The sequence below is a fragment of the Setaria italica genome, chromosome III (genome assembly GCF_000263155.2).
Source record: "Setaria italica strain Yugu1 chromosome III, Setaria_italica_v2.0, whole genome shotgun sequence".
NCBI lineage: Eukaryota > Viridiplantae > Streptophyta > Magnoliopsida > Poales > Poaceae > Setaria > Setaria italica.
Window position 1 is genome coordinate 7,368,118 of NC_028452.1, and position 16,767 is coordinate 7,384,884.

The 16,767-nt window shown below is 48.0% G+C and overlaps 2 protein-coding genes across 2 annotated transcripts; both read right to left on the minus strand.

Moving 5' to 3' along the window:
• Positions 1 to 1,527: 1,527 nt before the first annotated feature.
• On the minus strand, positions 1,528 to 5,035 carry LOC101757416 (stem 28 kDa glycoprotein). The gene is made up of 2 exons (XM_004963465.2): positions 4,590 to 5,035; positions 1,528 to 1,947 (listed from the first exon to the last, which is right to left on the minus strand). Exons 1-2 carry the CDS (start codon positions 5,033 to 5,035, stop codon positions 1,563 to 1,565), a joined length of 831 nt encoding a protein of 276 aa, XP_004963522.1. The 3' UTR covers positions 1,528 to 1,562.
• A 2,763-nt stretch (positions 5,036 to 7,798) lies between these two features.
• LOC101753893 lies at positions 7,799 to 16,691 on the minus strand. The gene is made up of 4 exons (XM_004960845.2): positions 16,137 to 16,691; positions 15,044 to 15,412; positions 9,951 to 10,130; positions 7,799 to 8,354 (listed from the first exon to the last, which is right to left on the minus strand). The coding sequence occupies exons 1-4, from the start codon at positions 16,622 to 16,624 to the stop codon at positions 7,970 to 7,972; spliced, it is 1,422 nt and encodes a 473-aa protein (XP_004960902.2). The 5' UTR covers positions 16,625 to 16,691; the 3' UTR covers positions 7,799 to 7,969.
• Positions 16,692 to 16,767: the final 76 nt, after the last annotated feature.

Here is a 16,767-nt window from a genome sequence, read left to right on the forward strand (position 1 = left end):
ACATGATACGTATAAACCTTAATTATTATATCATACACCAATAGTGTGAGAAATAGATGATTTAGAATCATATATTGGTGTATATTTTTAATTAAGGTGATTTGGATTCAAATTTAGGGTTACTTCAAATTATTTTTTTAATAATGGCATATGTGGGTAATATAGATGCAAATTTAAGGGGTTATTTTAAATTATTTTTTAAGTATTATTGGTAAGAAATTTAGTTGCAAATTTAGGGTGTTATTTTTAATTATTTTATAATGGCATAAATGGGTAATTTTGATAAAGATTATGAGGTTATTTTAGTTTATTTTATATAATGGCAGAGGTGGGTAATTTAGATATAGATTTAGGGGTTACTTTAGGCTATTTTCATAATGGCGTAGGTGGGTAATTTTTGAGAAGATATAATAGACTTAATGGCTATGATGATTTGAGTTTACCGATTGAGGACTAGATGTTTTGCTTTTTTGTGAGAATCTCTAAGATTTCTCTATTTTGTTAAAGTGTCCACCTAGGATCTTAGGTGGCTTCACTTGGAGGTTTCAAAAAGAAACCTCCAATTAGTATAGATTTTAATAAATTTATACTTAAAAAAAGGTGCCGGCCTCTTGGTATCTTATGAGAACATTAAAAAATGCTCCTGTTAAAAAAATATAAGCATTTAGATGGAACATATATCATAGTAAGAGGAGACGGTAACACGTATATTGTACCTTGGTGAATTTATATTGTTTTTTTGAACTTGCCTGGGCAAATATTTCATTAAGAAGAAATAAAAAATTTGCACAAAGTTCCATCTGACCTCTTACATAAACAGGAACGGAAACTTACAAAGAAAGGAAAAAGAAAAAAAACAACCTACCACTAATGATAGAATAAAACTACCCAATAAGAACTAAAAACGACAACCCATCATCCCGCTTGCGATCCAGCATCCTCCTTCTTTAATGATATTGTTCAGCACCATTGTCACCGATGCCACCTTCCCCTTGAAAACTGTGTTGTTCCGTTCAAACCAAATTTTCTAGATCGTGAGCATGATTAAGGAGTCAAAACATTTTCGAATCTTTTTATCAATCCTCTTAGCCAACCCAGGAGTGAGCAGTGGCGGACTGAGAGGATTAATAGAGCCCAGGCAAAACGCAAGACAGATCACATCTCTGGTAGATCACAGAGGAAGAAGATTTCACAGCTAACCTCTTGCGATTGTGGCACAGGAGCCCGGGCAGGCGCCCAGGGTCGCCCTGGGTCAGCCCCTGGTTTACCGTTTCTCGTTTCAACGGTCCGATGTCCAACAACAAACAGACTGCCAAGCAGAAAAAGAATTTGCAGAACATAAACATATTCTCCACTTGACCATACAAGACAATCAAGGTAAGCGAACATAAATATATATATAGCTATTGATTAATTGACAGCTCTCCAATGAGTCTTATTCCACTCAAATAAGACTCATTGCAGCGGTAACAAACTATATAAGAGTACGAAGTTCATTACAAAACACACACGATGCATCTAACGGAGAGCAGCTGTTGGATGATACGGAGGCCATCGCTTAATTAGCCAATGTAGTAGAGCGGGTCCGGCAGCTTGAAGGTGCGCGCCCCCTCCGGCGCTCCGAGGATGTCGCTCCACTGGTCGCCGATGTTGCCGACGATGACGTAGCCGGCGTCCTGGAGCTTCTGGCGCTCGCCGGACTTGAAGCCGATGGCGGTGCCATTGTACCCGACGGGCTTGAGCATGAGCTTCATCCAGCCGGAGTAGCCCTCGCGGCGGAGGTTGGCGACGGTGATGGCTCTCTGGTCCTCGGTGCGGCCGGTCACGAACACCGGCTTGATGCCGAGCGAGATGAGCTTATTGTACAGCCGCTGCGTCTCCGGCAGCACCGGCGCGCTCCCCTCCATGACGTACTCGTTGAAGCTCGTCGCGTTGTACGGCTTCGTGCTGGGTTAGCATGGAAAAAGAAGACAATTCGTGGCAAGGTTAAATTAACATCCTATTTGAGACATAATCAGCAAATTGATCATTACTTGGGTATTCTACAAATCACACGCTGGTTTACTCACGTACTCTACTCTTTTTTCTTCGAACTAGGCAAGCAGCTGGCGATTATATTAAAAAAAGATGAAGTCCAGCAAATAAAAAAAACAACACAAACACTAGCAGGTTGTATTGGGTCATTAACATAATGCCGCACTATGCCATCGCACTCAACTCAACAACATATCGACCGGTTAGATTAGGACATCAACACGTGTCGAGCTCAACTCATCTTAAACACACTCTGCCCTGTCGGATTGAGACATCGACACGAGCCACATAACTGCCTTCACTTCGTGGTAGCCCCTTAACACTTGTTGCCATGGTAACAGCCCTACCACCACCATCGGTCCACCAACACCCCCCAAACGAGCAGCGCCGACCACCCGACAAAGCCAAGAACCTACAAGGTCACCACTTGCGCCGTCATAACTGATGATGTTTCACATCGAGCCAAATGTTGCTATGCAGGATTGGTCGCCACAAACCACTGCAAGTCATGTAGCCATCGCACCATCGTAGCTGCTTGCGCCGTCTCTCGACGTTGTTCTGCATCGGGCTAACCTTACCAAGCAAGATTAGCGGTCGCAGCCCACTGCAAGCCGCGAAACTGACTCACGAGTAGCCACCTTTGACCGCCACCAGGCCGCCCACACCACCGCCAACCAACCAAAGACCACTCCAAAAAAGCAGACACCAGCCGCCGCCACCGAGAGATCCTCCAAAGCGATGTCTCCAACGAAAGAAATGACGTTCTTAGGCATCGTCATCGCTGCTCCGACAGGAGCACGGCTTTCACCATGAGGACATCCCATCGGGGGAGAGAGTAGGCATTGTGCCGACGCCTCCAAGGAGGAGTATGGTGCCCAAAGATGTCAAAGCCGCAAGACTTTCGCCCGCTGCCACACTAACTCGACCCGGCAATGAAGCAACCTGGAGAAGAGAGGGGCCCATCGCAATCAATCACACCCCCATAGCATCGCTGGTAGCAGCAGTGCACGCCACTGGCGGCCACGCCACCACGGCGCAACTGAGAGCTTCGTAGGCACATCCTCTCCACACCTTCGCTCCACTGCAGCACAGCAACCGCCCGCCGCTTGAATCAAAGCGCAAGGCCACCACCTCCTCCCTCCGCATCGGGCCACCGCCATGAGCAGCCCCTCACCCCGCGCGGCCTTGCTCAGCCGCCCTTGCCTTGCACCTGCCGTCGCCAATGCATGGCCTCCTCACGCCGCGTAGGCCGGCACCTCGCAACCTCATCTCCCCACCCCGCGCCGGCCGCCGTGACACGCGGCCTCATCTCCCTCACGCCGTAAGGCCTCCTCCACGCCGCAGACCAGTCCGCCATCCGGCCACCGTTGACACGCGGCCTCATCTCCCTCGCGCCGTAAGGCCTCCTCCACGCCGCAGACCAGTCCGCCATCCGGCCACCGTTGCCCACGCGCCGCGCCTCCGCGTGCCTCCTCCACTGCGCCCACACGCCGCCGCACCCCAGATCCAGCGCGCGGCCCATCTTCCGCCACCGCCGCCTACTCCTGTGGCCTCCTCGCCCACGCGCAGCGCCGCCACGTCTGCGCCAACGCGCTGTCATCGCAGCTGATATTCGGCCGGGTCTCACCCCGAGCCGCCAAAGCAGCCCCGCCGCGACCATCCTAGCCCTCATGCGGGCTTCCGGTGCCGGGCTCCAGCGGCAGCGAGATGGGAGCTGGGGATTGGGGCGGCGACGGCTAGAGTTTGGGAGGTGCCGCCCGGGTGAGAGCGACGCGGGGCCGAAAGGAGTTGCGATTATGGACAATTAGCGTTCCTCCGTACGTACTCTACTTTCATGACAAACTGGTGTGTGTGTCGTCATTTGCAAAAATGGAGTGTGTCCAGTTTCTCCGTACGTGTGTCCAGTTCTAAAACAACTCTATTACAAAAATGGAGCACACACGCACGTGAACAGTAGGCGATCTTTTGGATATGACATTTGCGAAAACGATAAGATTTTGTAGCTACCAAGAATTGGCCAAAGGCCAAAGCGGACCACGCTGGTCCTACTAGATATGGCCTGCATAATCTCTTCGACGACGTCGCCATACGGCAATAGTTTTGCTCGGACACATACATGAGTCCAACAGGATCTGTGTGACTGTGTCCCTTTCCTATCTTGAGATATAGAGAAAGAGAAGGACGAAGAGAGAATAAAGGAGAGCTGTACACATTTTTAAATCCTTTTTAATCCTATCTCTTGAGATATAGAGAAAGATATTATGGCATCAGCTAGAGCTTACCAGTGTTTTAAATAGCGGGATATATAGCGGCTCCCAAGAGCTGCTGGCCTGCTGCTATAACCGCTACAACAAAAGTATCATGCTATAGCGGGATATCGTGCCGCTTTTAGTGGCTGAAACCCTATAATATGCTATTTAGAACACTGAGCTTTTAGTGGCTCAAATCCTATAATTCGAGATTCAGTACATGTGCCAGAGCATACACGTACCAGACAAAACATACACATACTCCTACTCCGTACGTGCGTTGAATCGCGAAACAACGTTACGTACCCGAAGCCATCGGTGGCGTAGTAGGGGAGGTTGGAGAGCGTGGTCTCGTCGGTGTCGAACACCCACACCTCCTTGCCCTTGCCGCCGAGCTTGAGCCCCTCGGCGTACGCGACGGCCTCGTCGACGACGTCGCCGGAGTCCTGGCGGTAGTGCCCGCCGAGCATGTAGTGGCCGACGTAGCCCTCGCAGTCGACCGGCACCGTCCGCCAGTCGCGCTTGTTGTACGCCTCCACGGCCAGCCGCCAGCTATCGCATGGCACGCCGCCGCGCCGGCCGAGGTCCCCGGCGGAGCCCACCATCGGACGCAGCGCGTGGATCACCGGCGCCGCCACGTCTGCCTCCTTCTGGCGCTCATCCGCGGCCACCTGGACGGCCGCCCATGCGCTGCAGGAGCTGCCGGCCACGAGGGCCACGAGGAGGACGAGCCTGGCCGTCGCCGTCGCCATGGCCACTCTGCTAGTGCTAGCCGAGACTATGGACAGTGTGCTGTTTTGCTTGAAACGAGCACCTGCCCGTCGATGCGTGTGAGGTTTAATAGAAGGTGCTTGCCTGAGCAATGGATCTAGCGAGGCTCACATTGTCACCTGGTCATCAGCACGTACGTGAATCGCATTGGTTGCTTTCTAAATTTTTGTTGTTTTCTAAACTTTCTCACGGTAACTTTATAATTCCTTAATATGTCCATAGAAAAAAAATGTTACAAGTTGTATGACAAAAAAATTTGAAAAATAGTTGTGGAGTTGTCACGTAGTTCGAACGGACAATTGTTTCGCAATTCAGCACCGACGTGGCGACGTCCTGGCCTTACGATGATAACGATCGCTTGTGTCCTTCACATTGGGCTCTGCTTGATGGCCGTGTAGAGCAACTCCAAGAGTATCCTAAAAAATTCTTCCCCAAAACTATGTATTGGGGTTTTTCTAAAAAAAATTTCCCCTAAAAATATATCAGTCCACAGCATATCGCTAATAAATAGCCCCCAATATTTCAAACACAGGCCACATCATCGTATTGGGCCCATCGGAAGGGACGCGCGGGCGTGCGGGAATCAGGATTGGGGGAGGAACGCCAACGCTAAAATATACGCGGTGGCAAGTTATTTTTTAGCGTCGCTAAAAAATTGGGAAAGGTTTAGGTGGATTGTTGGAGTTCATTTTTTCTCTCCTTTTTCCTAAAAAAAGGTATTGGGGTAATATTAGTAGCCTCTTGGAGTTGCTCTAAGCTTCTTGCAAAAAAAAAATGATCGTGTAAGCTTCTTGGATGACCAAAAAAAAGGTACTTCTGTTGTGGTTGGACGCCATGAATATTGCGCACGTGTCAAACTATATTCTAGAGGTAAACTTCATGAACCATTCGCAAGAGGTACTTTTGTTGTGGTTGGACGCCATGAAACACAAAAGGTGCTAGTGCAATTGCCATCTGCTGACATAGTTTTCTTTTTTATTAGCATTATAGTTTTCTTATGTTTTGTCAAACTTTTGGTTCAATTTTGTTCATATTTCGATCAAAATACGAATTCTTTGACCGGTCAACACAACTGAATTCCGGTCTGAATTTTCTGAAATTCGATAGGCTCTGAAATTTGAGTAAAGTATGTGATCGGTCCTTAAACTTGTCTGATCCTTAAACTTATCTGGCTGTGTCACTTAGGTCTCCATACACTCAAAATGCATATCTGGCTCCCGAAACTTGAGTTCAGGTATCATTTAGGTCCATGTACTCTCAGTATGTACATCTAGCCCCCTAACCTTATTTTCGGATGTTATCTAGATCCATATACTCTCCAAAAGCATTGTCATCTCAACTAAATTGATAAAAACTTGTTTTTACACATATATCATTTAACTATAGTCGAATAAAGTGAATTTCGACTCAACGTGTCCGGAGAATACTGATGTGCTGAATCCAGAAAGATTGAAGATATTTTACTTTGGAGGTAATATCTTAACTTACTAGGTGCGCATGGCTGGCGTGCTCCATTATTCTTGGAAGATTATTCAAATTTGAATATGCATTTACTAAACTAAAATCAGGGATTTATAAGATAAATTACTGGACAAATATTGGGAGAAGCTGAAGGGGCAATAAAACAAGTCGGGAAATGTACCACTGAAAGTATTAGCTTGCTTGAATGCATAAAATTTGATCTTATGATGTTTTATTAGTGGGATGACACTGCATTTCATGAGTTAAGGGACCTGTATGATACCCGAAGTCAAGTTTAAGGAGTGAGATTTGCATTTTGAGAATATAGGGACCTAAATGACATCAGAGCCTAAGTTTAAGGAGGTAGGTATGCATTTTGAGAGTACGGGGATATAAGTGACGTATACGGACAAGTTTATGAACCGACCATGCACTTTACTCCTGAAATTTTGAAGTTTTTGAATCCTATAGCCTTATTGCTGGCTTTTTTTAAGGGTACAACAAGGGCGCACACAACCAACGCATTCCACACGTACACACATAGCCTTATTGCTGGCTGGGCTGGCGCATGGTGTGCTGGGCCAGTCCAGTTAGGAGTTAGCTGGGCTGCACGTTTGATGGACCAGATTATTAAGCGGGCGGGCCCACCAGGGCTGGTTAGCTGGGATTAGGTAGGATAGGTTTAGGTGGGCCGGTTGGTAACTGGGTCGGGGCTAGTCAGCTTGGTAGGGCCCATGTTGTAGTCAGTAGGCCTAGGGTAGTTAGAGCCCAACTTCGATAGGTTAGCTTTTGATTTATATTTGAATTTTGAATTCAAATATAAATTACACTCAATATCCAAATAAACTATAAATTTCACACTAAGAATTATTTTCCCTTACAGTAAAATTTAATGTTTTACTAAATTTCTTAGTTAGGGATTACACATTTTTTAAAATCCACATTTTTCTCACATTAACATTCCAGAAAAAAAACTGAAATGTTACAAATTACAATGGTCTTGTTACTAGCTAGTAGATAAAAAAAAATCATATTATGATAGTAAGAGGAGAAGGTAATACTACGTACACATGAGAATTTATAATGTCCATTTGACCTAACAAGACAATCAAGGTTATCGAACATAAATAATTACTTCCTCCGTCTCAAATTGCTATTTGTTTTATCTTTTCTAGATGCATAGTTTTTGCTACATATCTGGACATAATATATATATCTAGGTGTATAGTAAAATTTACGTATCTAGAAAATCTAAAACGAATAATAATTTGGAACGGAGGGAGTATTGACTAATCGAATCTTATTCCACTCAAATCCTAACCGTTGAGTAAAAGACGACATGGAACGGTTTATTAAGAACCGAGGGGTAACATCACGCAGTTCATTACAAAACAGGCGATGGATCGAGGGAGAGTAGCCGGCGCTGGATGTTACGGATCGGAGGCCATCTTCGCTTAGCCGATGTAGTAGATCGGGTCGGGCAGCTTGAAGGTGCGTGCCCCCTCCGGCGCACCGAGGATGTCGCTCCACTGGTCGCCGATGTTGCCGACGATGACGTAGCCGGCGTCCACCAGCTTCTTCCGCTCGCCGGACTTGAAGCCGACGGCGGAGGCCTTGAAGCCGACGGGCTTGAGCAGCAGCTTCATCCACCCGGAGTAGCCTTGGCGGCGGAGGTTGGCGACGGTGATGGCCCTCTGGTCCTCGGTGCGGCCCGTCAGGAACACCGGCTTGATGCCGAGCGCGATGAGCTTGTTGTACAGCCGCTGCGTCTCCGGCAGCACCGGCGCGCTCCCCTCCAGCACGTACGCGTTGAAGCTCGTCGCGTTGTACGGCTTCGTGCTGGGTAAGCATGCATGGAAAAAGAAGACAATGCAAACTCATCACTTGTCTACTCTCTACAAATCACACACTGGTTTTACGTTACGGTCCTTTCATACATGACAAACTGGTGTGTCCAGTTCTGAAACAACTTTATTAGAAATGGAGCACACACGATCGTGTGAACCGTGGGCGATCTTTTGGATATGACACTTGCGAAAACGATAAGATTTTGTAGCCAGCACGCATTGGCAAAAGGCCAAACGGACCACGTACGCTAGTCCTAATCGATATGGCACGCACAATCTCATCGACGACGTCTCCATGTGGCATCGGACACATGCATGCGTCCTAAGGGGGTGTTTGTTTTTTTAGTCGCTCCTAAAATTTCTGTCACATCGAATGTTTAGATACTAATTAGGAGTATTAAATATAGACTAATTACAAAACTAATTGCACAGATGGAGACTAATTGGCGAGACGAATCTATTAAGCCTAATTAGTTCATGATTTGACAATGTGATGCTACAGTAAACATGTGCTAATGATGGATTAATTAGGCTTAATAGATTCGTCTCGTGAATTAGCCTCCATCTGTGTAATTAGTTTTATAATTAGCTCATATTTAGTCCTCCTAATTAGCCTCCAAATATTCGATGTGACATAAATTTTAGGAGGTCCTAAAGATCCAAACACCCCCTAAGACTCCAAGAGATCTGTCCCTTTCCCATCACAGAGAAAGAGAAGGACGATGAGAATTATAAAGGAGAGCCATACGTTTTTTAATCCTACTATCTTGAGATATAGAGAAAGATATTATATTATTATGACATCAGCTAGAGCTAATAACCAGCAGAATATAGCGGCTCCCAAGAGCTCTCCTGCCATAACCGCTACAACAAAAATATCAAGCTATAGCGGAATCTAACTGGCGCTTTTAATGGCTGAAGAAGACTGCCGCTAAATCCTAGTCCTCTATTTAAAGCACTAAGCTAGCTCACTATTGCTTTTCTCTAGAATCAGTACACATGTTCTGGTGCATATACGTACAAGACAAAACATACAGATATGACGTGTAGTGTACGTGGCAATGCCTTTGTTCTTGTTTGTTTTGGCTTTTCTAGACGCATAATTTTTTATATTCACCTAGGTAGATATTAGATTTTCTAGACGCATAACTTTAGATATTCACCTAGATAGATATTAGAGCAACTTGTCAGGTGGGTACAGATTGGTCAAACAACTTATAAAATGCTCAATCTAGTACAATAACTTGTAAAATGGGTGCAATTTAGTCCAACAACTTGTAAAATGCTCAATTTAGTATATTAACTTGATAGGTGGCTGCAGATTAGTCCAACAATTTTAAAAAATTCAAGTTTGAGTATTTTACAAACTGTTGAACCAATCTACACTCACCCGATGTATTTACTCTATATATTATATCTATATATATAGCAAAAGTTAGATACGTGAAAAAATCAAAATGAATAGTATTTTGAGCCGGCGGTACATATACGCAGGCACATGAGCTGGCCGGTTAACATGATTAATTAGTATGTGCCATGACATGGATTCCTAGGTGCCATGCGTTGAATCGCGAACAACGTTACGTACCCGAAGCCGTGGGTGGCGTAGTAGGGGAGGTTGGAGAGGGACGTCTCGTCGATGTCGAACACCCACACCTCCTTGCCCTTGCCGCCGAGCTTGAGCCCCTCGGCGTACGCGACGGCCTCGTTGACGACAACGCGGGAGTCTCGGCGGTAGTGCCCGCCGAGCATGTAGTGGCCGACGTAGCCCTCGCAGTCGGCCGGCACGGTCCGCCAGTCGCGCTTGTTGTACGCCTCCACCGCCAGCCGCCAGCTGTCGCACGGCACGCCGCCGCGCCGGCCGAGGTCACCGGCGGAGCCCACCATCGGGCGCAGCGCGTGAATCAACGGCGCCTTCTGGCTCTCATCCGCGGCCGCCTGGACGGCCCACGCGCTGCCGGCCACGAGGACCACGAGGAGGACGAGCCTGGCCGTCGTCGCCGTCTCCATGGCCACTCTGCTAGAGCTAGCCGAGACTGTACAGTGTGTGCTGTTTTGCTTGTGGAGACGAGCACCTGCCCCGCCGGTACGCGCGCGTGAGCTTTAATAGAAGGTGCTTGCCTGCGCAACGGATCTAGCGGGGCTCACATGTCACCTGGTCATCAGCACGCGAGTCGCTAAATTTTTTGTTGTTTTCTAGATTTTCTCACGCTAACTTTATAATTCCTTAATTTATGTATATATAAAAATATTATAAATTGTATGAGAACAAAAAATCTGAAAAACAAACGTGGGGTTGTCTCGTAGTTCCAATATGGACAATTGTTTCGCAAAAGAAGATCGATTCTTCCCTCTGCCTCCATATGTAATTTTTAAAAATATTACTCCGTTTCAAATTGTAAGCCGTTTTGACTTTTCTAGATTCATAGATATTTGTTGTAAGAACTATATATGCACCTAGAAAAATCAAAACGACTTACTCCCTTCGTCCCATAAAAAATGCAATTCTAATTTTTCTATCCGTCCCATGAAGAATGCAATTCTAGTTTTTCTAAGACTAATTGAAAAGACTCCAATGCCCTAATTTGTTAGCCACATGCAGTAAATTTTGACATGCAAATCAGATCTGATCACTTAATTAAACAGGCAGTTAGATTTATTTCCTAGGATTATTGCACTTTTTTGTGGGATTTTTTCAAATACTAGAATGGTACCTTTCATGGGATGGAGAGTGCAATTTGGGAGTACATGATATTGCATAAATTTATTTACGAGTCTGCCCAGTCACCGCATGCATGCAAGGCTGCTTATTTGGCGGACCGCCCGCTGGCCGTGCTCCTCCCTCAGCACCGACGACGTGTGGCAACGTCCTGGCCTTACCATGACAAGGACGGTTTGTCTCCTGCACTTTGGGCTCTGCCAATGGCCTTGTAAGCTTCTTGGAGGAAAAAAAGAACTTCTATGCGAATCTCCTGTCATTCAGAATTTATACACACACGTGAGTAGCACTTACAGTGTGTGCTACTGTGCTTACAGTTTTAGTTGTATGTATGCACGCGCGCCCTTGTAAATTGTAAATTTGTAATGGATAAAAATGACTGCTTATTTGGGGGGTTTTCCGTCTCTTGGCCGCATTCTTTTGTATGCGCACGATTACAGATTTGCCTCTTTTTGCCTTGTCGATCTGATCCCTCGATATATGCCTCATGCATACGGCACTGCTACACCCGTCGTGTCAACTGCTGCTCGAATCAGATCCTATACAGGCATCCAGAGCACCACTGCTTTTTCTCTGAGCTGACCTGCAGAAAAGAAAGGGCTTCAGATTAGGTCCTTTGAAATTCCTATGTTGTAGGCTGTATGTTCCACGAAAAAGGCGCTAACCATTATTGCACATGTGTGCTAAAGTACTATAGAAATTTCATGGAAAAAAACCACTCTAGACATGTCAGTTTTAATCACAGTGTTCATCTGTTTTTTAATCAAAAGAAGCTGATTTTGCTCTCGACATGTTATCTAGAATACTCAAGTTCATTCCTACTTTGATACTCCCGTTTAGGGTGTTTTTTGGAAACCTCTTAGATCATACTACATTTTTTTAGGCAAAAACTATGGGGAAGTTCTTCACAGCACTTCATTTCAAAAATTAAGAAAGGCACAAGGACAGGAGATGAGGGGGGATTAAGTTACACTAGTGTCTCTAGCCATTGAATAAAAACTATCTACAGGTGATCATACTACATTAATGATATTTTGCCCAAGGGAACAGACCTCGGCCTCCTGAGCCGCTCGCCCGAGCGCCTCAGGGGGCGAACCTGCCCGTACACTGCGAGCCCCCCCTCCCCCGGTGCCATCCCCGCCTGCCGCCGTCGCTCTGGCCATAGCTCGCGATGGCGGCAGGCTCTCAACCCGCAGCAGTGGCCTCGGCTCGCTCCCCTCCCTCCCTTTCTCCCCGTTTTGCTATTTCTTGCCCCAGATCCAGATCTTGTTGATTCAAATCTTGGTCGCCCTCATCTTCGGCTTCCTTCCCCCGCCTACCTTGGTGTCTGCGCCTCTGCTCAGGCCGACGCTACCTCCTTTCCTCGCTCGTCGGATTCGCAGGCCCCCTGTGCTGGCCTCTAGTCTGGGGCCTCCGTCGGCGGTGATGCATCCTGAGGTTTGGAGGTGTGGTTGGAAGGTGGCTGAGCTGCTGGGAGGGATTCATAGACGGCTTGTGCCTACTCCGTCGCTCCTCCGATGGCAGATCTGCGCAGCCTCCTCCTGGGTCGTCTGGTTCGCTGTCCCCCTGTGCTGGCTCCCTTACCGGGGCCCGTCGCTGGCGATGCTCAATGGGTGGGGGTTGCTGTTGGCAGGGCTCAACGGTGGTGCCCTGAGCCGTCCCTCTCCCGTGCCGCCGGCTGCAGATCCACGCAGTGCTCCGCTGGCAGGGCTATCCGTATGCTGCTGGGTCTGCACTCATCCCCGCCGCCTCCGGCTATGTGCGTCCTGCTCACGACCTCGGTGACTCGGCATGGTCGGTGCGGCAGCTGCAATGCGAGGGTTCTGGGTGATGTGCAATGAAAGTGCCGCACTCAGTGCGCGGAGAGCGCGGTAGGTGCCAAGCACCTCTGCATGATCTAGGCAAGTTCCTTTCTTCATGTTCTGGTCGGATGCCGTCCAGCGCAAGCGTCGCGCCCGATGTGTGGGGAGGTGCCCGGACCTCTGTATGGCCCGACCTAGGGTGTTATCTCTGGCATCTTGTGCAGCTTGATGGTTCTGCTTGTTGTTGTGTGCTTCTGAGGCCAACCGTGAATGTTGGGTTTGCCCCGGTGAATCGATTGGGTGCTAATGATTCGATTCAGGTGGGGCTTAGCCCTCCCGTTGCCGACACTCATCGGCGGTCGGTGGTGGTTCCTTCATTCGTGTGCCTAATTTGCTTCTTCTTTGTCGAGTGAGCGTGCGTTGCGATTGTAATTCTTTGTGGCTCCCTTTCTTCTTCTGCCAATTTGTATCCTGATCACCACCCCAGTTTGGGAGTGGCTGCGTGATGTAATATCTCCTTTGATGGAACGAAAATGTTCAGGTGGGCTTACTTAGCCCCGCTTGATTCCTCAAAAATACTACATTCATGTAGACGTAAAACATTTTAGTCCCATATATGCAGATGTTATGTCACATTTAGATTTTAAAGCATATATATATAGATAGCACACACGCTATCTACAGGTGATTCCTTGCCACGAGAAAGGATGCGTGTATCAGGTTTAGCTTGTTCTCTTTTCATGTAGTAATGAACACTGGTCGCGGCCGGCCGGGCGCATCTTTCTGCAGTTCGTCACGGGGCCGCATGTCTGGGCCGGGCTGAAGTTGGCACACACGTCGAGTTCCGGAAGATGCATGCGGCCGAAGGGGCCAAGGCGCATGCAAAGCACATGTGCTGATCATGGCTGGGGCCGGGCTTGTTTGTACCAGCATCCGGAAAATGCAAAACTGTACATGTGACCCTACGAACTTATTGATTTCTCTTTTCATCCGACCGTTGATCTAGTACCTACCCATAAATTTCTTACCTACTCATATCCATTTCACCGTTAATTTAAAAATAAATGATTTGGATAGCTCGTGTAGTCATATGTGAAAAATCCATAGCAGCAGCGCAGGTACTCAATCATGCTCTTTTGGCGTTTCCACAAATTATTTTAATTCCACGATATGCCGTGATACATACTGTGGTCCTTTTGAAAAACCACGTACTGTGGTCCTGGATGTGTCCTTTTTGTGCTCTTGTTAGTTTGATTTTTTTAGTGAAAAAAAGGGAGCTTTCCAGATTCCAAACCCACGATATATCAGGCTCTCTCCAACGGACATCGCCAACATGCGTAAGTATTTTCGGTGAACATGGAGGGAAGAGAGAGAGAGGGAGAGGAGGGAAAAAAACATCTACTAGATCGTTTTCGTTTTTCTAGGTGTATAAATATTATTATATATCTACATATAGTGTATGTTTAGATGCATAATAATATCTATGAATCTAGAAAAATCAAAATAACCTACAATTTGGAACGGAGCGAGTAGCTGGCAGCAATCTCAAATCATCAATCGCACAAAATTTGGATAACAAAATAGGAAAGCATACAAGCAGTTATTTTTTTCTCTTCACAAATTTAAGAGGCTTGTAGCACGTGCTGTACACTATTTGGGACGGGGAAAATACTTTGTGGATGGTGCACATGCATGAGCTTTATTTGAACAGAGGCGGCATACCTACAACGTATTTGGTTTGGGATGCCGGGTGATCCGGAATCATCCGAACCTAGAACTGAAGCTAGCCGAGCCGTTTGGTTCGCATCGCCGGAAGAGCTCATCCGTCATCGACTGCTTCCATCTAGCGCTAATCAACCATTAGATATTCAGATGGAACCATTCTGTTTGGAGGGGAGCCGGCCCATGCCGCACCGCATCAACCGCTAAACCAAACACGCTATTAAAGATCGAGTTGAAGTCCAACTGACTGACGCATCTACATGGGGGACTGACGCATGATGAGGGTGTGATAAAAAATAAAAAGCAGCTCATCACAAACAAACACTACAAACCCCTGAATCATGGACAGATTATTGATGGATTGACGACGTAGAGCCGTTGGATGCTCGACCGGCCGGTGTTGTCGAGCGGGTCCTAGCTCATTAGCCGATGTAGTAGAGGGGGTCGGGCAGCTTGAAGGTGCGCGCCCCCTCCGGCGCGCCGAGGATGTCGCTCCACTGGTCGCCGATGTTGCCGACGATGACGTAGCCGGCGTCCTGGAGCTTCCGGCGCTCGTCGGACTTGAAGCCGATGGCGGTGCCATTGTACCCGACGGGCTTGAGCAGGAGCTTCATCCAGCCGGAGTAGCCCTCGCGGCGGAGGTTGGCGACGGTGATGGCCCTCTGGTTCTCTCTGCGGCCCGTCAGGAACACCGGCGTGATGCCGAGAGAGATGAGCTTGTTGTACAGCCGCTGCGTCTCCGGCAGCACCGGCGCGCTTCCCGCAAACACGTACGCGTTGAAGCTCGTCGCGTCGTACGGCTTCGTGCTGTGTGGTAGCAATAGCATGCATGGAAGAAGACAAGTGGAGACCATTAGATCAGCAAATAAACTCATTACTTGGATAATCTACAAATCATTCACTGCCGGTAGTTCCTCCATTTCAAATTATTGATCGTTTTAGTTTTTTTATAAATTCATAGATTATGCTAAAAATCTCGTACACATGCATAGAAAAACTATGAAATAAAAAAGCTAAAACAAACTGTAGTTTAGGATGGAGGGAGTATTTGTCGTAGGAACCGCTGTGTATAGTTCTAAAACGACTTTATTACAAATGGAGGACCGGTAAAAAATATCTACTGTTGTATGATGCCCACTGGTCGTCGTCCTATACTGACTGTCTCTCATCGACGTGACGTCCCCATCTGCCACTGTTGTGCTCGGTCATGCATGCATGTGTCCCACAGGACCGGTCCCTTTCTTGATAAAAAACCAACGTGTTCTTGTGCAAATATCAGATTCTGGCATTTTATCTCCGGCTACGTAATTCTGGCATTCCTAGATCCTGAGAGTAAGTACGTACAAATACCAGCCAACGGCGCGGCGCTATACTACGTGACAACGTACACGTGTATGTACAAGAACAACTTATACGTATTTGGTTAAAAAATAAATTAATCTGCTTATCTTCAACATCATATATTTTGAGAACGGAAGGAGCACGCGGTGGTGTTGAATCCTAAACAACGTATGTACTACTTATTACGTACCCAAAGCCATTGGAGGCGTAGTAGGGGAGGTTGCTGAGGGCCGTCTCGTCGATGTCGAACACCCACACCTCCTTGCCGTTGCCAGCGAGCTGGAGCCCCTCGGCGTACGCGACGGCCTCGTCGATGACGACGCGGGAGTCCCTGCGGTAGTGCCCGCCGAGCATGTAGTTGCCGACGTAGCGCTCGCACCTTGCCGGCACCGTCCTCCAGTCGCGCTTGTTGTTCGTCTCCACGGCCAGCCGCCAGCTGTCGCACGGCACGCCGCCGCGCCAGCCGAGGTCCCCGGCGGAGCCCACCAGCGGGCGCAGCGCGTGGATCACCGGCGCCGCCACCTCCTCCTCGACGAAGCGCTCCGCGGCCGCCTGGACGGCCCGCGCCGCCGTCGGCATCCGGAGGCCGCTCAGCTCCCACGCGCCGCCGCAGGAGGTGCTGCCGGCCACGAGGGCCACGAGAAGGACGAGCCTGGCTGTCGCCAGCGTCGTTGCCATGGCCGCTCTCTGAGTCTGCTAAGCTAAGCCGGTACTGGACAGTGTGCTGCTTAGCTTGTTGAGATGAGCAGCTGCCCACGTGAGCTTTAATAGACAGTGCGTGCCTGCATGCTGGGATCTGGCGGGACCCGCATGTCAGTTCA